At 42.3% G+C, this 24,989-nt stretch overlaps 1 protein-coding gene across 2 annotated transcripts; it reads right to left on the bottom strand.

Moving 5' to 3' along the window:
* Positions 1-683: 683 nt before the first annotated feature.
* On the bottom strand, positions 684-23,968 carry LOC139374770 (transcriptional repressor RHIT-like). Of its 2 annotated transcripts, XM_071115903.1 has the most exons (7): positions 23,510-23,968; positions 23,077-23,207; positions 17,623-17,775; positions 16,480-16,632; positions 15,303-15,414; positions 14,973-15,085; positions 684-3,776 (listed from the first exon to the last, which is right to left on the bottom strand). In XM_071115903.1, the coding sequence occupies exons 1-7, from the start codon at positions 23,766-23,768 to the stop codon at positions 2,841-2,843; spliced, it is 1,857 nt and encodes a 618-aa protein (XP_070972004.1). In that variant the 5' UTR covers positions 23,769-23,968; the 3' UTR covers positions 684-2,840. The 2 variants fall into 2 exon arrangements, with proteins under 2 accessions (XP_070972004.1, XP_070972005.1); XM_071115904.1 differs by lacking the exon at positions 684-3,776 and having other exon boundaries at positions 10,687-15,085.
* Between the last annotated feature and the right edge of the window lie 1,021 nt (positions 23,969-24,989).

Genomic DNA, 24,989 nt, shown 5'->3' with positions numbered 1-24,989 from the left:
CTCGAGAGCACCCTTTCCTGCTGATCTATAAATTACGTCTCTAATCTAGCATGGGTAGGATCGTCATCTGAATCAGGGTTAGTTGGGCAGCTGGGGTGAAAGAGGAGCAATTACGATAGGGGAAACCAAGTTGAGATGTAACTTTAGCCTGCAGCTTTGATATGTACTGACAGAAGGACAGTTGGGCAGCTGTCCTCCCAAGTACTTGTATGAGGTGACTACCTCAAGCTCTAAATAACATCTGTGGGAGGAGGGGCATTCTTCTTCCCAAACCATATTACCTTTGTTTTGGAGGTCAGAACAAGGTTAAGGGTAGAGAAAGCTTGTTGGACACTAAGAAAGCTTTGTTGTGGAGCATTTAACACAAAATCCTGTGGAGAGGACCAGCTGAGCATTAGACTATCGTCTGTATATAAATGGATGAGTGTTTCCTACTGCCTGAGCTATGTTCATTGAGAAGAGTGTGGGGCCTAGGATCAAGCCTTGGGGTACTCCCTTGGTGACAGGCTGAGACAGCAGATTTTCTGAATTTATACACTGCACTCTTTGAGCGAGGTAGTTTGCAAACCAGGCCAAAGACACCTCAGAGACACCAATACTCCTTAGCCCGGCCCACAATAATGGAATGGTCTACCGTATCAAAAGCTTTGGCCAAGTCAATAAAAATAGCAGCACAATATTGCTTAGAATCAAGGGCAATGGTGACATCAGAGGACCTTTAAGGCTGCAGTGACACATCCATAACCTGAGCGGAAACCAGATTGCATACCCGGAAGAATACTATATACATCGAAAAAGCCAGTCAGTTGATTATTGACAAGTTTTTCGAACTCTTTTGATAAACAGGGCAAAATCGAAATAGACCTATAACAGTTAGGATCAGCTTGATCTCCCCTTTAAATGAAGGACGAACTGTGGCTGCCTTCCAAGCAATGGGAATCTCCCCAGAAAGGAGAGAGGCTTGGCGATGATAGGGGCAGCAACCTTAAAGAAGAAAGTGTCTAAACCATCTGCCCCAGATGTTTTTTGGGGGGGTCAAGTTTAATTAAGGAGCTCCTTTAGCACCTCGGGCTCTGTGACTGCCTGCAGGGAGAAACTTTGTAGCGGGCAGGGGATAAAACAGGGAGAAGCATGAGGAAATGTTGGACAGGCACCTTTTGGAGCTGCCTTATTCAAGAAAGAGACCGAGTTTGTTTGTATGCTGTGATATGAATGAATCCCAGAATTACATGCAAAACAGCCCCCCAAAAAAATACAGTAATGAGGTGGGGCTCAAAACAGCTGTGCCTCACCTGCCCTGAATGACAGGTCAACACTGTGTAGTTATACTTTATTTACATAATTTTTACATTATGCAAAGCTGCAAAAATTATTGATTTCGTATCATGCACATTGCATTTTACTGTAGATGTATATTTTGAAGGCAAAAATCGAAAAAAAAAACCCTAACAGAAGTCTTAATGTTGCTGCCGGGACGCTAATCTAAATACAAACAATAAAAACACTAACGTGAAAATTGTTCTTGGTCATGTTTACTTCCGTTTACAATAAAAATAAAGGATCTTATTGGTTGAAGTCATAGGTCAAAGGGTGTGTAGCTGTTCTTTGAAACACGGCACTGATTATTACATTACACATCAAATCTCCTATGATCGGTATCTTTCAAGCTGAGAGCAGACTTGTTAATTGTCTGATTAATCAAACTGCAATACATCTAATTTGTATATACAGCCTGAAACTAATGTAACATTGTGCAAATGTTCCTTACAAGCAAGAATATTGAGTCAAATTACATGTGAACTTACTCTACGCTGGTGATCTGTGCGGTTTGTCCTTCAGTTGCTCGAAATTCGAGACAAATTATCGACAGGAAACTGACTTTTTAGAGCACTATTACTGCCGTTTTAAATTATTATCACCTGGCACGTGCACAAAATCATTTAAAACACCTGCAGACTTCAGATTCATGAATACTTTGCTTTTCCATGTACTTCGGTCTTGTGCACGGGCAAAAAAATCTTGATTGCCACACACAGAGATCCACGTTTTGAAGTCAGGTTAATAACACTCTCCTGTTGATATTTTGTCTAACATGTCTACCAAGAGAAGGACGAACACCACGGACAATCGGCAGAGTAAGTTCAAATTAAGTTTATTAAACATCTTGACTTGTAAGGGGACGGTTTGTCATTATTGAATGTATATGTGCACAGTGTTGGCATAATTTGAAGGCCACGTTTCGTGACTAACTTGTAAGGAAAGAACCGTGTGTTCATACGAATAGAGCAGAAGAGAAAATAATGATAATCAGCTTCTTGATATGCCACACTGGAGAGGTGGATGGATTATCTTGGGAAAGTAGAAATGCTCACTAACAGGGATGTAAACAAATTTGTCCACAACATTTATGAGAAATAAACTTTTTGCGCATCTGGAAAATTTCTGGGATCTTTTTCAGCTCATGAGACATGGGATCAACACTTTACATGTTGCGTTTATATTTTAGTTCAGTGTACATTACACATAAAATCTCCTATGATTGCTATCTTTCGAGCTGAGCGCAGACTCGTTTAGAAAGAACAGTGTGTTAGCAAGAATAGAGTAGAAGAGAAAATTATTAATTTATTTCATCTACATCACCTCAGTAAGGTAAAAACAATGGTCCTTGTTCTAGCCTAGGTTTACTGTCTCTCTTAAAACAGATTGACAAATTAACAAAGAGTTAATGAGGGATATGTGGTTAATTACTCTCTTACCCAAAGACACTTCACACGATAACTATAATATGTCAGCTAAAAAATGGTTCCCAGATATCCCTGTGTGCATCTCAAGCCACACTGCTACAATTTCTCCCCATTGTGGACACTCCTGTGTCTGATAAGGTTACTCAGGAATGAGAAGCTCTTGTAACATAGTTTGCACTTGAAGGGCTTCTCCTTGGTGTGAACGGTCTGGTGCTTCTTCACATAGCTCGCCTCAGCAAAGCGCTTCCCACACGTGGGGCAGGCATACGGCTTGTCGGCGTCCGTTCTAATGCTCGGCCTCCCATGTTGTGACCCAATGACACCAGAGGAGGTAGAAGCAGAAGCCACCACCCTTAGGTGGTTAGTCTTTGAGCTCCCTCCTTGACCTCTGCCCATTGTTTGGGTGTTGTTGGGATTGTGTGCTGTGTTATAGGCTAGGTACCTCTTGTGGTGAACGCCCATCCTGGCCCTGTCTGCATTTGTGGGGTAACCATGAGGTAGCTGAGGAAGGCTGGACCCAGGCTTCCCCTGAACCCATTCACCAGGCATTAGACAAGATCCTGAAGGAGAAGACAGACTTGCTGATAGACTACTGCCAGGAGGGTCTCCTACCACTCTCTGTGAAGGCTGAAGCCCAGGGTGACCTGCTCTGTTCATCATGGATACTGTGGTGTTTGTATCATAGGAACAGGAGGGTCTATCTCTATCAGCCCCAGGTCCTGCTTCATCCCTGCACTGAGACTGTGAAGAGATGGGTTTGGCCTGCAGACTAGATCCCTGACTGGAGCCTCGGTCTCTCGGGTGACCACCAGGACTGAGGTTGTTCCGTCCACCTGTCCACTGGTTGTGTTCTGTGTGGTGGTGGAGTCTCTGTCCCTCATGGTTCAGTCCTAGTTCCGACTCAGGAAAGAAGAGCAACGGCTCCTGATCCAGGGTTCTGATCTGAGGCCAGGGTTTGTGACCAGCTGCTTCAGAGGTCCAGTCTCTCCCGTCAGCAACACCGGACATCAGCCGGTCCTCATGGACCGCAGACTGTTAACACAAAATTGTACAGAAGAGCATATAAAAGGTTTATATAAGAAACTCTTGCTGTACACACAGAAACATTTATATACCACGCCCCCTTGTGCCCTATTGCTATTATGAACTGGTTACAAATGTTATGAGAACAGTAAAAATAAATGTTTTGTCATCCCTGTGGTATACGGATGTTAACATTCAAAGCTCAAACCACCCAGTTTATAATAAAATGTCAACCAAAGTCAAGCCCATCTCTAACACTGTGATTCAAGTATCAAAATGGAGACACTGGAGGTTATTTTATTTTATTATTTATTTAATTTTAAAGCAACAGACCACGTGTAACTGCGCCAGCTCAGAACCTACACATCTGGCTTCTTCAGCTTCGGGATCATCTGAGACCAGCCACCCAGACAGCTGATTTAAACCGTGGGTTTGCACAAACAAAGAATTTCTGCACAAACTGTCAGAAACCGTCTGAGGGAAGCTCATCTGCGTGCTCGTCGTCCTCACCAGGGTCTCGACCTGACTTCAGTGGGCAAATGCTCACCTTCAAATGGCCACTGGCATGCTGGAGAAGAATGCTCTTCATGGATGAATCTCGGTTTCAACTGTACCGGGCAGATGGCACACCAGATAGTGACTGGTTTTCTGATCCACGCCCCTAACTTTTTTAAGGTATCTGTGACCAACAGATGCATACCTGTATTCTCAGCAGTGTTGTCGTACTCAATACATGTTGAGTGTCTGTCTTGTGTCAGATACATTTGTACTCAGTCTTGACTCTGTCTCAGACAGTGAAGCCTCGTAATATCTTCCAGAGACCAGCGGAGTAAAACAAATCATAATTATCAGCTTTCATTCAGTAAGTGCATAAAACCGCTTTGTTTTCTGTAAGATATGTTAGATTAAAGAAGAACGCATTGTACAAGTCCCTACATACGGGGTCTGGGAAACAGCCCAGCTAGTCGATTACCTATCAACTAGACTCCATAACATTATCGTTTCAATAGAAAGTGCAAACATAACAGCACAACCATTAAGTTCTTAACAGTCAAGTCATAACAAATGAAAATGCATTTTCTTTTTACTTCAGTTGTTTAATTAGACCAGAGGACATTTCTCAAAAATGTCCCCACGTGCAGTTGCAAACCGTAGTCTGGCTTTTTTTAATGACGGTTTTGGAGCAGTGGCTTCTTCCTTACTGAGCGGCCTTTCAATTTATGTCGATATAGGACTTGTTTTACTGTGGATATACAATGCTCAAAAAAATAAAGGGAACACTATAATAACACATCCTAGATCTGAATGAATGAAATATTCTTATTAAATACTTTTTTCTTTACATAGTTGAATGTGCTGACAACAAAAATCACACAAAAATGATCAATGGAAATCAAATTTATCAACCCATGGAGGTCTGGATTTGGAGTCACACTCAAAATTAAAGTGGAAAACCACACTACAGGCTGATCCAACTTTGATGTAATGTCCTTAAAACAAGTCAAAATGAGGCTCAGTAGTGTGTGTGGCCTCCACGTGCCTGTATGACCTCCCTACAACGCCTGGGCATGCTCCTGAAGAGGTGGCTGATGGTCTCCTGAGGGATCTCCTCACAGACCTGGACTAAAGCATCCGCCAACTCCTGGACAGTCTGTGGTGGATGGAGCGAGACATGATGTCCCAGATGTGCTCAATTGGATTCAGGTCTGGGGAACGGGCGGGTCAGTCCATAGCATCAATGCCTTCCTCTTGCAGGAACTGCTGACACACTCCAGCCACATGAGGTCTAGCATTGTCTTGCATTAGGAGGAACCCAGGGCCAACCGCACCAGCATGTGGTCTCACAAGGGGTCTGCGGATCTCATCTTGGTACCTAATGGCAGTCAGGCTACCTCTGGCGAGCACATGGAGGGCTGTGCGGCCCCCCAAAGAAATGCCACCCCACACCATGACTGACCCACCGCCAAACCGGTCATGCTGGAGGATGTTGCAGGCAGCAGACCATTCTCCACGGCGTCTCCAGACTCTGTCACGTCTGTCACATGTGCTCAGTGTGAACCTGCTTTCATCTGTGAAGAGCACAGGGCGCCAGTAGCGAATTTGCCAATCTTGGTGTTCTCTGGCAAATGCCAAACGTCCTGCACGGTGTTGGGCTGTAAGCACAACCCCCATCTGTGGACGTCGGGCCCTCATACCACCCTCATGGAGACAGGCACATGCACATTTGTTGCCTGCTGGAGGTCATTTTGTAGGGCTCTGGCAGTGCTCCTCCTGCTCCTCCTTGCACAAAGGCGGAGGTAGCGGTCCTGCTGCTGGGTTGTTGCCCTCCTACGGCCTCCTCCACGTATCCTGGTGTACTGGCCTGTCTCCTGGTAGCACCTCCATGCTCTGGACACTACGCTGACAGACACAGCAAATCTTCTTGCCACAGCTCGAATTGATATGCCATCCTGGATGAGCTGCACTACCTGAGCCACTTGTGTGGGTTGTAGACTCCGTCTCATGCTACCACTAGAGTGAAAGCACCGCCAGCATTCAAAAGTGACCAAAACATCAGCCAGGAAGCATAGGAACTGAGAAGTGGTCTGTGGTTATCACCTGCAGAACAACTCCTTTATTGGGGGTGTCTTGCTAATTGCCTATAATTTCCACCTGTATTGTCAATCAGTGTTGCTTCCTAAGTGGACAGTTTGATTTCACAGAAGTGTGATTGACTTGGAGTTACATTGTGTTGTTTAAGTGTTCCCTTTATTTTTTTGAGCAGTGTAGATACTTTTGTACCTTTTTCCTCCAGTATCTTCACAAGGTCCTTTTGCTTTTGTTCTGGGATCGATTTGCACTTTTCGCACAAAAGTACGTTCATCTCTAGGAGACAGAACGTGTCTCCTTCCTGAGTGGTATGACGGCTGCGCGGTCCCATGGTGTTTATACTTGCATACTATTGTTTGTATGGACGAACGTGGTACCTTCAGGCGTTTGGAAATTGCTCCCAAGGATGAACCAGAGTCATGGAGGTCCACATTTTTTTTCTGAGGTCTTGGCTGATTTCTTCTGATGATGTCAAGCAAAGAGGCACTGAGTTCGAAGGTAGGCCTTGAAATACATCCACAGGTATACTGCCAACTGACTCAAATTATGTCAATTAGCCTATCAGAAGCCTCTAAATCCATGACATACTTTTCTGGAATTTTCCAAGCTGTTTGAAGGCACAGTCAACTTAGTGTTTGTAAACTTCTGACCTACTGGAATTGTGATACAGTGAATTATAAGTGAAATAATCTGTCTGTAAACAATTGTTGGAAAAATGACTTGTCATGCACTAAGTAGGATGTCCTAACCGACTTGCCAAAACCATAGTTTGTTCATTTGGATTAAAAGCATGCCCAAATTCAACTGCCTGCTACTCATCCCCAGAAGATAAGATATGCATATTATTAGTAGATTTGGATAGAAAACACTGAAGTTTCTAAAACTGTTTGTATCATGTCTGTGAGTAGAACAGAACTTATGTAGCAGGCGAAACCCTGAGGACAAACCATTCAGATTTTTTGGGGGGGTCACTCTTTTCAATGGGTTTTCATTGGGAATCCAGATTTCTAAGGGACTTGCTTGCAGTCCCTACCGCTTCCACTGGATGTCACCAGTCTAGAAATTGGTTGAGGTTATTCCTTTGTGTAATGAAGAAGTACGGCCATCTTGAACGAGGGTCACTTCATGTGTACTGTTTGATAGAGGCGCATGACCAGAAAGCATGCTTCAGTTAGTTTTCTTCCTGTATTGAACACAGATCATCCCGTCTTCAATTTTATCGATTATTTACTTAAAAAAATACCTGAAGTTGTATTACAAAAGTAGTTTGACATTTTTTGGCAAAGTTTACAGGTAGCTTTTGAGATATTTTGTAGTCACGTTGCGCAAGTTGGAACCGGTGTTTTTCTGGATCAAACATGCCAAATAAATGGACATTTTGGATATATATGGACGGAATTAATCGAACAAAAGGACCATTTGTGATGTTTATGGGACATATTGGAGTGCCAACAGAAGAAGCTTGTCAAAGGTAAGGCATGATATATATTTTTATTTCTGCGTTTTGTGTCGCACCTGCAGGGTTGAAATATGTTCTCTCTTTTGTTTATGGAGGTGCTATCCTCAGTTAATAGCATTGTTTGCTTTCGCCAAAAAGCCTTTTTGAAATCTGACATGTTGGCTGGATTCACACGTGTAGCTTTAATTTGGTATCTTACATGTGTGATTTCATGAAAGTTTGATTTTTATAGGAATTTATTTGAATTTGGCGCTCTGCATTTTCTCTGGCTTTTGGCGAAGTGGGACGCTTTGTGGAGTGGTTGAAAAACGAGTTTTAATGACTCCAACCTAACTATGTAAACTTCCGACTTCAAATGTAAGTAGGGATGGAAGTGCTGGCAGAGGATGAGGATGCTGAGGCACTCTCAATTTGTGCGTAGTTCTGCTGGGGTGAGTGCGCTCGAGGCAAACGCGACAGGCTGGCCTGCATAAGGCAGCATCCAAGTCCACTTTGGCTGGAGTCGCTTGGATTGTGAAAGGCTTTGTAACGCTGTAGTAGAGCAACACTGATGTGGATGAAGCCAGAGATTTCAGCTCCTGCACCGCGGTCTCATTTTTGGGTAGCCAGTGCCAAGGTGTGTCTTTGTCCAGCAGCCAGCGCAGATGCTCACGAACTGCTGATAGGTGTGACATGAACTTTGCAAAACCGACGAGACGCTGTACTCCTTTTGCATCAGACGGGTTTGGCATGTCGAGGATCACTCTGACCTTGTCATGGTCCGGCTTCAGGCCTTTTGTCGTGAGAATGTGGCCATGGAAGTGGAGGTCTTTCACCTTGAACTGCAGCTTCTTAAGGCCAAGGCGCAGCTTAACTGATCGGCAGCGCTCCATCAGTGCCAGGAACTTCACATCGTGGTCACGTTCTGCTTCTTAGTGTGTGTCACCATGGCCTACGATCATCAGCGATGGGTTCAATGCCCTTGAGCCCAGCCAATAACTTGTGCTGCTTGCGTTGGTGTACCTCAGGCGCCACAGAAACACCAAACTGGAGTACTCTCCTGAGTACAGCTTTAGTCTAATATGGCAGGGCAAGAAATGTGTGTCAGGTGCCAGATTGATTTTGTCTTTGTAGCTCATTACAGTGCACGTAGCACTGGAATTCAGTTGACATTGTTGCAGCCTGTGTAATCGTACTGTCACAAACCATTTCTTCCCTCGAGTGTACAGACCCAATGTATTCATGCATGTAAATGTCACTTTCACTGTTCTGAACACTGAGTGACATCAACACAGTGAATCCTGCCCTTTTTGCTTTTGAGACACTTTTGCAAAGTGATTATTAGTTCCACAAGCTCTGCATGGTTTTCCGTAGGCAGGCAGTGCTCTTTGCGTGTGCATTTCCACAGTGTGCACCGTTCGTTGTGAATTACTCTGCCTTGATTGGTTTTGTCTGAATGTTTGCCTGGCAACAGTGTGAACAGTATCAGCGTCGGTGCATGGGGTTTAGATTTCTATTGCTCTCATTCTCATAGCAGTGCGGCATATTTCAATGGCAGTTGCTAATGTTAAGCCTCTCTCTTGGTTGACGTTCATCTTTCAATCCCCCGTATTAACAAGTAGCGGATCTTTCTCTCAAATGGGTTACAAATTTGTTTACTGACTCACCCTCTTTGTTTGCAGCTTCCAAAATCAAACTGCTCGTAAATGACGTTCCTGGTAGGTCTGAAGTAATTATCCAATGCATCCAGCATGGCCTTTGCATCACACTGTTGTTGAGTGTGAGATTGCGCAGGTAGATGTGCCTGGATTCTCTGCCCATTAAGCTCCTCAGAGTTGCTGCTTGGAACTCATTGGGTTTTTCATGTTGGCCAGCGCATAGTCCTCGAATTCATCCCTAAAGTTGTCCGAATTAGAATTTCAGTCCCCGGTCAGAACGTTCGCTGCCATAGCGATGGAATAGATCTCTTTGCCTTAGGTTGTTCGTGATGCTAACTAGCCAGTTAACAACGAGTTGATCAGTGGTGAGACGAACATTAGCAGTAGGAAACAGTGTGTGTTCTCATGAAGAAGGAGTACACTTGTTGTAAAACGGAGGCTATAAGCAGGTATAAATCAAACCATACACATGGTTAGCAGATGTTAATGCAAGTGTAGCGAAATGCTTGTGCTTCTAGTTCCGACCATGCAGTAATATCTAACAAGTAATCCAACAATTTCCAATGGCCATTTCGTATAATCACTTCTTAATCCCCTCTGACGCGTATCAAAGTAGTGTAGTGGAGGTATACAATTTATCAGTTATGTAGTACAATAGAGAAATCATGCACAAAGTATCCTACACAATCGCATAGCACGTGAACTATATTCACATGCGTGGCGCACAGATAGCCTAGTTTCAGCAGAATGTCATCTACACGCAGCAAGCGCGCACAGCTCTGGTTTTGGCATGGAGCAGCTCTCAGAAGAATGACATCGGTAGCCGGTAGGGTAGGTAGTAAAGACTTTTCAACTTGTGATATCTACAAGTAAATGGGTATGCAAACCAGGTATTGAAAACGTTTGGGCCAAAGTCTTTGTTAGTAGGCTATTTGTGATGCACAATTAAGTAATCATGCCCTGTTTTCTTCAGGGGTGCAGGCATGGCCAGGCCCACCCGATTAGATTGAGCAAAAACAAAAAAAGAATACATTATTTTTACAAAAATACTCCACACCTCCACAAATCTTCTGATTTTCCCCAGACCTCCAAAATGGTCTCAGGTTGTGGTTTAAGCATTGTGGACTTAGAAAAACAACAAAAATGTGATGTTATATTTTAAAAAGTGTGATTTTGAGAGTGCCAATTTGAAAAAGATATAGGAATACTAATAAAAAAACATTAGGGAAACATTGGGTATTTGTATTTATTATGCCAAAACAGCAGATAATTTTGCTGGACCCCAGGAAGAGTAAGGCAGTTTATACAATTTTAAAAACAATATTCACATATTTCACAGCACACTGTGTGCCCTCAGGCCCCTACTCCACCACATCTACAGTACTAAATCCATGTGTATGTATAGTGTGCATGTTATCATGTGTGCATGTGGCTGTGCCAATGTTTGTTGCTTCACAGTCCCCGCTGTTCCATAAGGTGTTTCTTTATCTGTTTCTTAAATCTAATTTTACTGTTTGTGTCAGTTATTTGATGTGAAATAGAGTTCCATGTAGTACTGTGTGTCTGTTCTGGACTTGGGGACTCTGAGGAGACCTCGTGGCATGTGTTGTGGGGTATGCATGTGGGTCCGAGCTGTGTGCCAGTAGTTTAGACAGACAGCTCGGTGCATTCAACATACCTCTCATAAATAAAAGTAGTGATGAAGTCACTCTTCTCCACTTTCAGCCAGGAGAGATTGACATGCATATTATTAATATTAGCTCTCTGTGTACATCCAAGGGCCAGCCGTGCTGCCCTGTTCTGAGCCAATTGGAATTTTCCTAAGTCCTTTTTTGTGGCATCTGACCACACACAGTAGTCAAGGTGCGACAAAACTATCAAGACGACCTGCCTTGTTGATAGTGTTGTTGATAGAAGGCAGAGCATCGCTTTAGTGTAGACAGACTTCTCACCATCTTAGCTACCACTGCATCAATATGTTTTGACATATCTAGGGTTACTTCAAGCAGTTTAGTCATCTCAACTTGCTCAATTTCCACATTATTTACTACAAGATTTAGTTGAGGTTTAGGGTTTGAGTGTTTTGTTCCCGAATACAATGCTTTGAGTTTGAGAAATATTTAAGGCCAACTTATTCCTTGCCACCCACTCTGAAACTAACTGCAACTCTTTGTTGACTGTTGCAGTCATTTCAGTCGCTGTAGTAGCTGACGTGTTGAGTCATCCGCATACATAGACACTCTGGCTATACTCAGTGGCATGTCGTTAGTAAAAATTGAAAAAAGCAAGGGGCCTAAACAGCTACCCTGGGGAATTCCTGATTCTAACTGGATTATATTTGAGGCTTCCATTAAAGAACACCCTCTGTGTTCTGTTTGACAAGTAACTCTTTATCCACATTATAGCAGGGGGTGTAAAGCCATAACACATACGTTTTTTCCAGCCGAGACTGATCGATAATGTCAAAAGCTGCACTGAAGTTTAACAAGACAGTCCCCACAATCATTTTATCATCAATTTCTCTCAGCCAATCATCAGTCATTTGTGTAAGTGCTGTGCTTGTTGAGTGTCCTTCCCTATAAGCATGCTGAAATTCTGTTGTCAATTTGTTTACTGTAAAATAGCATTGTATCTGGTCAAACACCATTTTTTCCAGAAGTTTACTAAGGGTTGGTAACAAAACTGTCAAAATATTGTCTCCGAGTATAACAGAACTGATATTACAGGCGAAACCATGAGGAAAATCAAACGGAAAGGAAGTGGCTTCTATTTTAAACTCCATGTTCCATAGCCTGCCACAGTCTTTAGACATAGTTTCAGGCTTTTATTTTGAAAAATTAGCGAGAAAGATAACATCGCGTCATTGTATGGCCGGGTGCCAGCAGCGTTTTGTATGCGTAACAGAGTTTGGGCAGCCTTTGCCTTTCCCTCTCCGACTGAAAAACAGTTGCGGTTGATATATTATCGATTATAAAAAAAATTAAACCTGAGGATTGATTATAAAAAACGTTTGACATGTTTCTGTGGACATTACGGATACTATTTGGAATTTGTCTGCGTTATCGTGACCGCTCTTTCCTGTGGATTTCTGAACATAACGCGCCAAACAAACGGAGGTATTTTGGATATAAAAATAATCTTAATGGAACAAAAAGGAACATTTGTGTAACTGGGAGTCTCGTGAGTGAAAACATCCAAAGATCAAAGGTAAACGATTAATTTGATTGCTTTTCTGATTTGTGACCAAGCTACTTGATGCTAGGTGTACATAATGTTTTGTCGAGCGATCGATAAACTTACACAAACGCTTGGATTGCTTTCGCTGTAAAGCATATTTTCAAAATCTGACAGGACAGGTAGATTAACAAAAGGCTAAGCTGTGTTTTGCTATATTTCACTTGTGATTTCATGAATATATTTTTTGTAATATTATTTGAATGTGGCGCTATGCAATTCAGCGGTTGTTGATGACAATTATCCCGTTAAAGGGATGGCAGCCATAAGAAGTTAAGGTGCCCCAGTGCTTTTTACTATCATTAGTTATATAATTTCTCTTTGTTTCATAGTGTAGTTTATTTTTATTTAGTCACATGATTAAGGGCGACGCATTTCCTAATGAAAATGTAGAACTATTACTTCCCACTGCAAAAAACATTTAACATTTAGCACAAAGTAACCGGTGACCTAAAGTTTATATTTTCAAAGAGATGGCTAAGAAAAGCAAGTGAGCTCCAATAAAACAGTTCAACTCACCAGATGATCATTTGAAACTTAACTTCTTGTTGGAAGTTGTTGTTGAAAAGGGAGAAGCCAACATTAGCAACATCTTCCTCAATAACTGCTGCAGCCACTGCAAACGAGCCTACAACTAAAGATAGCTAGCTAGACCATGAGAACTACTGCTCGCTATTGCGCAGTGACCTGTTGGCCATTGAGAAGGCAGATGTTTCCATACGTTTTTTTTTTTGTAAAAACGGTTCAACCCATTCATTACAAGTCAAAATGTAATTGGTTGATTCCATTGTCACGCCAAAATTTTGCCCTTATACAGTTGAATGGCAGATCCCTGTGGCCTAGCCTCTGGTGGCCAAGCCAATGGCTTACATGGCAAGCTAGATTTATCTACCCAGAGACATCATGATTAAATCTTTTTTCTCTTGAGTGTTAACCCTTTCCAACAAAAATGCAATAGATTAAATCAGAACATAATTGAAAATAGTAATGTAAATAGCATTATTATATTATAAATCCTTAGCCCTTCTCTGAAGATGTAGAAGGACCTCATTGATACCCTTGCTTTGATAAAATACATTTTAAAGTACTTTGGAAAAGTTTCAACATTACACACATCACTACTTTATTTAAAGTAAACATGAATTAAGGCACTATCATTTCCTTATTATAAAACACCAGTATTAACCTAAAGGGACAGAGTTGTCACTCTTCATCAGTGAAGCATATTTACAAACACCATCACCATATAATTTACTCTGTCTCATCATACTCAGTCTTTCCTCAGTTCACCTCATCCAGTTCCCTATACATCCAAAACCAACATAATTAACTGCAAACAAAATAATTAGTACTACATATCACTATACTCTATACATGGGCTGTGTGCATTTTCTGCTGGTGTATCCTGAGAGAGCTCTTCTCTGAGAACCTCTTCCCGCAGTGCGTACAGGCGAACGGCCTCTCTCCCGTGTGGACCTTCAGGTGCATCTTCAGATGGTGCTGGTGGGAGAACCTTTTCTCACACTGGTGGCAGCTGTAGGGTTTCTCCCCTGTGTGGACTCTCTGGTGCAGCTTCAGCTGATGCTGGTGGGAGAACCTTTTCTCACACTGGGGGCAGCTGTAGGGTTTCTCCCCTGTGTGGACTCTCTGGTGCCTCTTCAGGTGGCCAGCCTGGGCAAAGCGCATGTGACACTGGCTACAGCCGAACGGTTTCTCCCCAGTGTGTATCCTCTGGTGGATCTCCACATGTTTGGGGAAACTGAAGGCTTTCCCACAGAATGAACACGGGAAGCGCTTCTCCTTGGCGCTGCCACCTTTACTGATTCCATCTCTACTACTGTAATTGATCAATGGGCTTGTGTAGCCATTTAGTGTTGAGGCACTGGCATTGTCTGGGGTCTGGTTTAACATAAGGAGAGTGTGAGGAGCATGAAGTCCAGGGAGTGTCTGTGTTGTCACAGGGTCCATGTTCCAGTTGATAGATCCTATAGAAGGCAGGCTGAAGCCAGCACCTGCTAGGGGCTTAACCTGAGGTGCCATCAGTCTCTTTGAATCACAACTATAGGAGCAGGACGGAGCATCGCTAGCCGAGTCTGTGTCTGTTCTCTCCCTCCACATACGGACACCTCCCCGTCCCCACAGACCAAATCTACACCTCGCCCTGGTCTCAGCCAGTCTGTTGGCATGGAGACTAAATTCGGTTGTTGTTTTGTGTTCGACTGTCTGTTTCTGGTTAACAGTGTTGTTCCCCAGCCCAGAGTTGAGGACGCTGTCCCATCCACTGACCTCGCCTCTGGTCCTGGCCTGCTCGGTGATGTTGTCCCCTGGGCCTTTGGCTGCACCGGTCTGGGAATCAGAGATGGCTGTCCAGTCTCCTCTTTTAGCCTCCATCCAATCACCTGCAGGAAGAGGGTAGAAAATAAACTTTACAAACATGGAAGAGAATGCTACATATGGAGATTTTTTTGTCAATTATCTGGTCAAGTTCATACATTAAGATGTGTTTTTCTATGTAAACAAGTTCTATTAATTTAATTTTATGAATGAAGAAAAGGAAAATAAAAATGGTCAGGAAGATTTATTACTGTATGTAGGTTATATGTATTTCTCTCTTACCTTGCTCCCCCATCTTTAGTCCACTCAGCAGATCAATGCTCTCGGGTCCATCTTCTATTGTCTCCTCTTTGACTATCAGCAGATCAGGCTTCCCATCCTCCATGTCTACTGACTGTAAGAGATACAGAGTGAGAGGATGTTGGATCAAGACATGTGGGTAACACTTTACGTGACACCTAGCATCATAACACGGTCATAACTGTGTCAATATCTCAACAGCCGACATAACCTGTCAAAATATGGCCATGACACATACTTAGACCTCTTGTGACCTATTGCATTATTGTATGGCTGGTTATGACACCTACATAAGAGCGTCAAAACCCACAAATCCTACCTGGAACATTTTCTGAAATTGAGCATATTCATATATTATTGTAATTGTGCACACATTGATGTCAGACATGCACCTTCCCCAATGCTTTGTTGCTGATGAATGCAGGAGCAGATTTCAAGAGCAGGAAAAGACACCCTCTTTTTGACTGATGACTGACATAAGGGCATGTACGTGATAGACCTATCTGGCTTATATGATAGTCCTAATGCTTCTTGACAGTGTCAGTGTATTTTCTTTGTCCAAGTAAAGGGACACAGGATGGTCATAATGCTTCATGGGTGTCAAAGTGTATTTTCTACAAGTTACTTAAAATATGATAAACAAAAACGACTAAAGAATTCATTACAACAAAGGATGTAAGGAACCTCTTAGCAGGGAAAAAACACCGTTGAATACATGTGGGTGCCATACAATAATGTAATATAGATCACAACCGGTGTAAATATGTGTCATGACAATTTTATGACATGGATTAGACCGTGTCAAAATGTGTTATGTAAAGTGTTACTGAAATCGGATATATGGAGCATCTTCTGATTGGGCAATGAGGGATTACTAGGAGTACTATGCAAACATGTTAGTTGATTTGATTACTTGACATTTTCATGGTTTGATCATTCAAAAGGCATGGTTCCACACTTAGGACAAAATTAATCAAGACCTGGGCCCGTATCCACAGAGTCTGAGTTGAAGTGCTGATCGGGTATCAGACCTGATCGTCTTATTCATTATGAACTAAAAGACTAAACTGATCCTAGATCAGCACTCCTACTCTGAGAGGCTTTGTGGATATGGACCCTGACCTAATACCATACAGACAGTAGTTCACAGTGGGCTCACCTCAGCGAGACTGTGTGTGGTCCTGTGCTGCTCAGCTGGTTCCTCTGTGGGTTCAGGAGGAGGTGTAGTCTGGTTGTCCTCCATGACCATGGTCCCCTCAGGGTTCCCCAAACCCTCCTCCTTTACCAGCTGCACCTCTGGACCTTTATCCTCCTGGAAGAGACAGGTGATACAGATTACACAGACATACACTCCATCAGGTACGTACACACAGATAATAAACATGTTCAACATGGAGTGTTTACCCATCTCCACTACATGAGACCTGTACTGTAGTTATAATTATTTTGCTGTTGTAAAACCAATCATGTAGACATAAATATGATGTTGTGGGTAAAAATAAGTCAGCTCATCAGACTAAATCTGACTAAACTATTTTGACGTGTGCAGTAGGTGTTTGTTAGTGTGTGGGTATATTTAGTAAGTCTATAATGGTTATAAAGCACTGTCTTATTTTTCTTGAGCCACAGTATTTTCCCCAACTAGTCAAATGTATTCATCTGACTTCCCTTTTACCTCCTGCACAGCCAGTAAACATTCCCCATTTTGAGTTTATTGGTCACATCCTCTGCATCCATTTTACTGTCACATGAGTTACGGCATTCAGTTTGTTAGAACCTATTTATTGATGCGATTATGATATGCTATAGGTCTGGCCCTATTTGTCGCGTGCATGCGAAGCATACATGTGTCACAAAGACAGCAAGGGTTGAGGGAATAGGGAATGTCTTTCCTAAACAAATTAGATTTTGGTAACATAGCCTTTACAGCCATTTCTGACTGAAAAGTTGTGTTGCAACAGACAGTGCTATACACACACTGATGCTCTGTGGTCACTGCAGCAGGGAGGAGAGGGAGAGACAACGGGTGCTAGTGACACAGTCACTCTGTCCTTTTTTTAAACAAAGTGCAGCAAGTCTGAGCCAGGCGGCACAATCAAATCAATTGTGGTCGGACTCCTTTCAATCATTTGTGTGTCTTAATTGTTTCATCAAACAGTTCGCTTAAAGCATCAGACAATCTGCATATATTTGATTAAAACAATAGATTGGTCAAAAGAAAAGACAACAACTCTTAGTCGGTGACAGCCTTTGTGTTACAGTTAAAGTCTCTGAGTCGGTCTGAGGATGGTGTTACACTGACCTCAGTGATGCTTTGTCGGGTCCTGGGCTGGGGCGAAGGGAGTTCCACTCCAGCCTCTTCTCCAGTCTGGATGTGTCTGCTGTCTCGTGGGTCCTCTCCTTCAGTCCTCTCCTGCTTGACCAGAGAGAATCTTCCAGGACCGGCATGTGCCGACTGACACAAGAAAATTAGGCTATTAACTGTTAGGGGTGTGAACATTAAAATTGGGAACGTTTAGAAAAATGCACAGTGCATTTATCACAAAACTACCACTAACAGGTCCCGATCATCATCATCATCATCGTAAATGGAACCATTTAAATTATGGTGTAATGGAATTACTTACTTAGATTTCACTTTAAAATGCATGCCAAACAAAAACCATTGATTTCAAAGTTTAACAAACCATACAACTCTATGCACAAGGACTACTTTGAATAATTTATACAGAGAATTTCAAAAACTGTACAAATGCAAATTGTTAACAGAATTACAGTAAAACCATGGTTTTCCCAAAACTTAAATATCTGCTCTGACTTAAGATTCAAAGATGTCTGCAGGAATAATGGGGTGTCAGCTATGACATGCTACGCTGTGTTTGAAGAAATGTCTTTTGGTTATTGAACTACAGTAGGTGAAGTTAACAGAATTACATCATGGGTCCCTGATCTGTACTATACAGAAATGCATAATTACGGATATGAATATCATTCTCTTCATTATGATGTATCCTGAATAGGTACACAAAGGTAGTGAAATATGTAATATCTGTATTTTGCATATTTGGTTATTATTCTACACACTGGCTATTATTCTAATGAGCTCCACCCCCAAACAAGACCACCTTTGGTTGATCAGGACCAGACAAAATTTGAAACCATCAGACGTCTGTTTCACAAGTTTGGACATCGAAGTACAGTACATTACTGTACTCTAGTGTGTTCTACTGTCGTTTTCACACGACAGTCCTTTAGCGGTTCGCCACAGCAAAATAATTTATCCCACGGCAAAAAAATATGCCACATGAAAAAGACGCACATTGAAGATGCTAGAACAGTTTACATTTAATTTCCTCTGCAAACAAAACGAGTAATGACGAACAAAACCAGGCATTCCATACTAGAATAGCTTATCTATTTACTAGTCGGCTTGTTGTGCGTACTATTCGTGGGAAATATTCCTATTAAGTAGGATTGGGCGATATTTGGGGAGACCTCTTCTACGATATGCGACTCCAAATATCACGTCTCAATATATCGTCAATGTCAAAGATCACAATATTCAATTTAATTATATCGTCCCAACCCTACATTCAAGTTGCGACTTGCGAGTGCCATAGAGAGGGAAACAAGCAGTCAATGCACAACAATTCATAATGCAATCGCAGGGGGAAACTGTTTTAATGGCCTTTGTTAAAAAGAGGGGGTTCCCAGCTTTCCATTCCTACTTTATTTATTTCTCAACTCCTAAATATGCGCGAACTGCACCATTTTGAAACCAAGTTTTTAGCAGTGGTACTTGTTACTGCTTCACAATGAGTCCATAGGGGAGAGTGGGGCTGAATGTAACACGGATCAATTGTAGGGTAACTTTGGGTAAAAACCCACCCTACCTCAATTTTTGTTGATTGGCTTAAATTGTTATGAGAGATGTTTTTGTTGAGAAAGAGTAGTAGCATTCAGGGAAAGTAATTGTAACAAAGTGGTTTCTGTGAAAAGTACAGGCAGGGGAGCGATTACCCCTGGCGGCATTTTACCCCAAGTTACCCTAACAGGTAGGCCCGCAAATATAGAAAATGCGCTGTACAGCTCACTTTCTGTCTTAAATATTCTGAATAATTATGTCTTTCTTCAACGTTTAGGCTATTCATTTATTTATTGAATATTTAGGCATTTTGAACAGCATGTGATGATTTGCTCTCTTGTCACGTCAAACCACCATTCTCCAGATCCTAGAAAATGTCCATATGCACAAAAAGCTTATTTGCCTAAAATTGTGCACAAATTTGTTTACATCCCTGTTAGTGAGCATTTCTCATTTGCAAAGGTAATCTATCCACCTGCCAGGTGTTGCATATCAAGAAGCTGATTAAGCTTCATTATAAAGGAGCACTCCAATATGTGCAGTTTCGTCACAACACAATACCACAGATGTCAAGTTTCAAAGGAGCATGCAATTGGCATGCTGACTGCAGACCACGTGTAACGATGCCAGCCCAGGACCTACACATTTCGGCTTCTTCACCTGTGGGAAGCCTCCCGGACAGCTGATGAAACTGTGGGTTTGCACAACTGAAGAACTCCTGCACAAACGGTCAGAAACCTTCTCAAGGAAGCTCATCTGCGTGCTCATCTTCCTCACCAGGGTCTTAACTTGACTGCAGCTCGGCGTCGTGAATGACTAAAGTGGGCAAATGCTCATCTTTGATGGCCACTGGCACGCTGGAGAAGTGTGCTCCCACGGATGAATCCTGGTTTCAACTTCAACTGTACCGGGAAGATGGCGTATATGGCGTTGTTTGGGCAAGCAGTTTGCTAATGTCAACATTATGAAGAGTGCCACATGGTGGCAGTGGGGTCATGGTATGGGCAGGCGTAAGCTACAGAGAATGAACACAATTGCATTTTATCAATGGCAATTTGAATGCACAGTGATACCGTGACAATGTCCCAGTTCTTCCATGCCCTGCATACTCAGACATATCACCCATTGAGCATGTTTGGGATGCTCTGGATCGACGTGTACAACAGTGTTTTCCAGTTCCTGCCAATATCCAGCAACTTCACACAGCCATTGAGGAGTGGGACAACACTCCACAGGCCACAATCAACTGCCTGATCAACTCTATGCGAAGGAGATGTCACGCTGCATGAGGCAAATGGTGGTCACACTGGATACTGACTGGTTCTGATCCACGCCCCTGCCTTGTTTTTTTTTAAAAAAAGGTATCTGTGACCAACAGATGCATGTCTGTATTCCCAGTCATGTGAAATCCATAGATTAGGTTCTAATGAATTTAATTCAATTGACTGATTTCCTTATATGAACTGTAACTCAGTAAAATCTTTGATATTTTTGTTCAGTGTATAAACTGCATTACACTTATGAGTGCACCACTCGTTTGTGCTATTAGAAGTAACAAACTCAAGGACTATTTCATTTGTTTATAAGAAAGAATGTGCTTTACAAGTTTAATTCATTGTAATAGGTTACCTGTTGGTTTGGCATGGGCCCTCAGATCCTCAAAAAGGTTCTACAGCTGCACCATTGAGAGCATCTTGACTGGCTGCATCACTGCTTGGTATGGCAACTGCTTGGCATCCGACCACAAGGTGCTACAGAGGGTAGTGCATACGGCGCAGTACATCACGGGGGCCGAGCTCCCTGCCATCTGTTGGTGTCGGGCAAGCAGTGTTGCTAGCGCACGCACTTCACACCTCATGCAATCGGTCATTGCATTGGTTAGTCCTGTTTTGGAGTCATGCTATATTCGGAAAATTATCCATTCTATTGCTTAACCAATAACTGTAGCAATTATGATTTAAGTTTGTCTATCGGATTTCCTTTTAGTGCCTTTTACAATGATCTAGCCATGTATCTGCTTAGTTTGCATCGGTATGGTTTCTCTCCAACTGGGTGTGCCGGGGGATATTGTGGGTATATCTTTACCATTATCAGTAGAACTGCTGTGAAGATAGCAACACGTTAAGTTCTCTAAACAAATTATCAGTTGAGTGAGGTTTGTTGGCCCGTTATAGGCTTTATGCGTTTTGCCTTTCAGTTGCTATTGCATGATTTTGCCCTTTGTCGACTGCAAAAGGCTACCAGGACGTAATTGTTGGATAAATTCTGAGCCATTTTTGTAAATATTCACCTTGTAAATAAAACCTTACATTTTGGACCATATTTTTTCTATGGTTCTCTTGTGCTCAAACTCTCCTGTTAGACTGCCGGATCCCGTGACATCTTAACACAGTAGTTGAAACAAAAAACAATTGTGTAGCCTATTTGGCTCGTGTACAGTTAGGCCCTAAAGCTTGGCTTATGCATATAATAAAAGAAAGAAGCCTATAGATATGAATTGGACATGTATGGATTTATGCATTGTTTTCTCTTCCATCAACCCACCCATACAATATTCCATGACACTAAATCCACCCGCCCTGCGGAATGCGGATATAACCGCGAGCAATGCGGTTATGAGTCAACTCGCACATCACTAGCCTATATTATATTCAATGTTTATGCAAGTTTTTTGGGCCATAAAATTCAGGGTGCTGAAGCAGCAGCTACTCTTCCTGGGGACCACACAAAACACAGTGCATAAGGAAAGTATTCAGACCCTTTCGCCTTTTCCACATTTTGTTAGACGTATTCTGAAATGGATTAAATCGTTTTTTCCCCCCTCATCAATCTACACACAATACCCTATAATGACAAATCAAAAACAGGTTTTTAGAAATGTTGGTAAATGTATTAAAAATAAAAACTGAAATGTAACATTTGCATGTTTCATCAGAGCAGAGAATCTTGTTTCTCATGGTCTGAGAGTCCTTTAGGTGCCCTTTGGCAAACACCAAGCGGGCTGTCATGTGCCGTTTTCTGAGAAGTGGCTTCTGTCTGGCCACTACCATAAAAGGCCTGATTGGTGGACTACTGCAGAGATTGTTGTCCTTCTGGAAGCTTCTCCCATCTCCACAGAGGAGCTCTGACAGTGACCATCGGGTTCTTGGTCACCTCTCTGACCAAGGCCCTTCTCCCCCAATTGCTCAGTTTGACCTGGCAGCCAATTCTAGGAAGAGTCTTGGTGGTTCAAAAATGTCTTCCATTTAAAAATAGAGGCCACCGTGTTATTGGGGATCTTCAATGCTGCAGAAATATTTTGGTACCCTTCCCCAGATCTGTGCCTCGACACAATCCTGTCTCGGAGCTCTACGGACAATTCCTTCGACATCACAGCTTAGTTTTTTTCTCTGACATGCACTGTTAACTGTGGGACCTTGTTTAGACAGTTGTGTGCCTTTCCAAATCATGTCCAATCAATTTAATTGACCACCGGTGGACTCCTTGATGTTTCTACTTCATTGGATGATTAATGGAAACAGAATGCACCTGAGCTCAATTTTGAGTCTCAGAGCAAAGGGTCTGAATACTTATGTAAATAAGGTATGTTTTTTATTTTTAATACATTTGCAAAAATATCTGAACCTGTTTTCGCTTTGTAATTATTATTATTTTATTTATTATTATTTATTATTATTATTTTGTGTAAATTGATTAGGGGTAAAAAATGTATTTAATCAATTTTAGAATAAGGATGTAATAACAGTGGTAAAAAAGGGAAGGGGTCTGAATACTTTCCGAATGCACTTTACATGTAAGCAAGTGAAAAGCTAAGGAAAGCATTGCTGAAATAAACTGTCCACATTTGATTTACAAAGTAACTAATTTTTTACATAACACTATTACACTAACCTCTATCACAATAACATGCTGAGTTGAGGTTCCACTCCCCTCATCAACAGTGATTGGTTGGTCATCTCGCCATGTATTGTGTCCCGCTGGCTTCACAAAGCTCCTGTGGCCTCCAGTGAGATGTCCTTCACCTGAGAGAGTGATTTGGGGAAAAGAGGTGGATAGGTTAACTATGGTCATTGCTCAACAGTACACGAATGGCACTGTCTAGAATTGGCCAGGAAGTAAGGTAACACTTCTCATAACTTCTTGGTATACTATTTATTGAACGAAATGCAATAAATGAAGAAACTAGTTAAAATGTGATATTGTTGTGCAAGACGGCTTAGTAATCAGGGAGATTATTGCATACTATCTAAAAAAACTGACCAAGACCCAATTCCGTTTAACCACATCTGTGGTAAACAAGTCGTGCATATGGGAAAGGGCCTACCTCTTGCCATTCCTCTGTATCGGTCGAGGATCTTGACACTTCTGGGACGACTGGCGAGGACGCGCTCCCGTGATACCTTCAGTTCCAGTAGCTGTAGTTTCCTCCGCATTGCCCTGTTTTCTTTCTGGCTTTGAGTAATTTCCAAACGAAACACTGCATAGTCGTCGTCTACGAGTTTACAGATCTCTGCCACGGCTGCATTCGCTAGCACCTCCATGATGGAGGCTATTTGAGTGTGAAAAACCATACATTGATCCATTGTTCGCTAGCTAACGTTAGTAGTTACCGAGAACAATTATCAACTAAGTCCGGTCTCCAACGTGAATTAAACACTACCTGGTGTATGTTATGCTGTTAAATGTGTCATATTTTAAATTACAATGTGTTAATGCACGGCTAAATAACGACAAACGCTAATGTGGAAATTATTCTTGGTCACTGTTCACTTCCGTTTATACTGAAGAGAAAGGATCTTATTGGTTGGCATTGTGGCTGAAAGGGTGTGGTTGAATTTTTAAGTTATGCGCGCTGTTTTTTTTACGGTACTGCTTATTACATTACAAATCAAATGTACTATGATCATTATATTTCAAGTTCAGCGCAGACTTTAGAAATTACTGTTAACAAGAATTTTGTAGAAAATAAATTACTTTATTCGAGCTACATCACCTCAGTTAGGTAAATATTAAACTGTCCTTGTTCTAGCCTAGGCTTACTGTTGCTCTAAAAACAGGTATTTACACAAGCCTGTTTCAAATAACTAGTTATTAAGGGGTGTGTGGTTAATTACCCTCATACCCCAAGACACTTCGCATGATAACTATAATATCAGCTAAAGAATGGTTCCCAGATATCCCCTGCGTAAAACTCAAATTGTAGTGGTGTGGCTTATCTCCATTGTGGACACTCCTATGTCTGTTAACATTAGTCAGGAAGGAGAAGGTCTTGTATCATAGTTTACACTTGTAGGGCCTCTCCTTGGTGGGAACGGTCTGGTGCTCCTTCACATACTGTAGTTTGCATTAGCAAAGCACTTCCCACACGTGAGGCAGGCATACGGCTTGTCAGTGTCCATCCTAATGCTTAGCCTCCCACATTGTGACCCAATGACACCAGAGGAGGTAGAAGCAGGAGCCACCACCCTCAGGTTGTTAGTCTTTGAGCTCCCTCCTTGACATCTAGCCATTGCTTGGGTGTTGTTGGGATTGTGTGCTGTGTTGTAGGCTAGGTGCTTCTTCTGGTGAGTGCTCAACCCGACCCTGTCTGTATTGGTGGGGTAACCATGAGGCAACTGAGGAATGCTAGACTTGAACCCAGTCACCAGACATTAGACAAGATCCTGAAGGAGAAGAAAGGCTTCCTGTTAGACTCCCACCACCCTCTGTGAAGGCTAAAGCCAAAGATGACCTGCTCAGTTCATCATGGATACTGTGGTGTTTGCATCATAGGAACAGGAGGGTCTATCTCTATCAGCCTCAGG

The sequence above is a fragment of the Oncorhynchus clarkii genome, chromosome 19 (genome assembly GCF_045791955.1).
Source record: "Oncorhynchus clarkii lewisi isolate Uvic-CL-2024 chromosome 19, UVic_Ocla_1.0, whole genome shotgun sequence".
Classification (NCBI taxonomy): Eukaryota; Metazoa; Chordata; class Actinopteri; order Salmoniformes; family Salmonidae; genus Oncorhynchus; species Oncorhynchus clarkii.
The sequence above is the reverse complement of the archived record's forward strand: the minus strand, read 5'-3'. Positions and strand labels throughout refer to the sequence as shown.

Excerpts from the sequence above, each read along its gene's own strand:
- LOC139374770 (XM_071115903.1), bottom strand. The coding sequence starts at position 23,768 with ATGGATCAATGTATGGTTTTTCACACTCAAATAGCCTCCATCATGGAG. Across the intron at positions 17,776-23,076 it reads AGCATGTTATTGTGATAGAG|TCGGCACATGCCGGTCCTGG; the intron begins GTTAGTGTAATA and ends TTCTTGTGTCAG. Across the intron at positions 15,086-15,302 it reads ACTAAAGATGGGGGAGCAAG|GTGATTGGATGGAGGCTAAA; the intron begins GTAAGAGAGAAA and ends CTCTTCCTGCAG.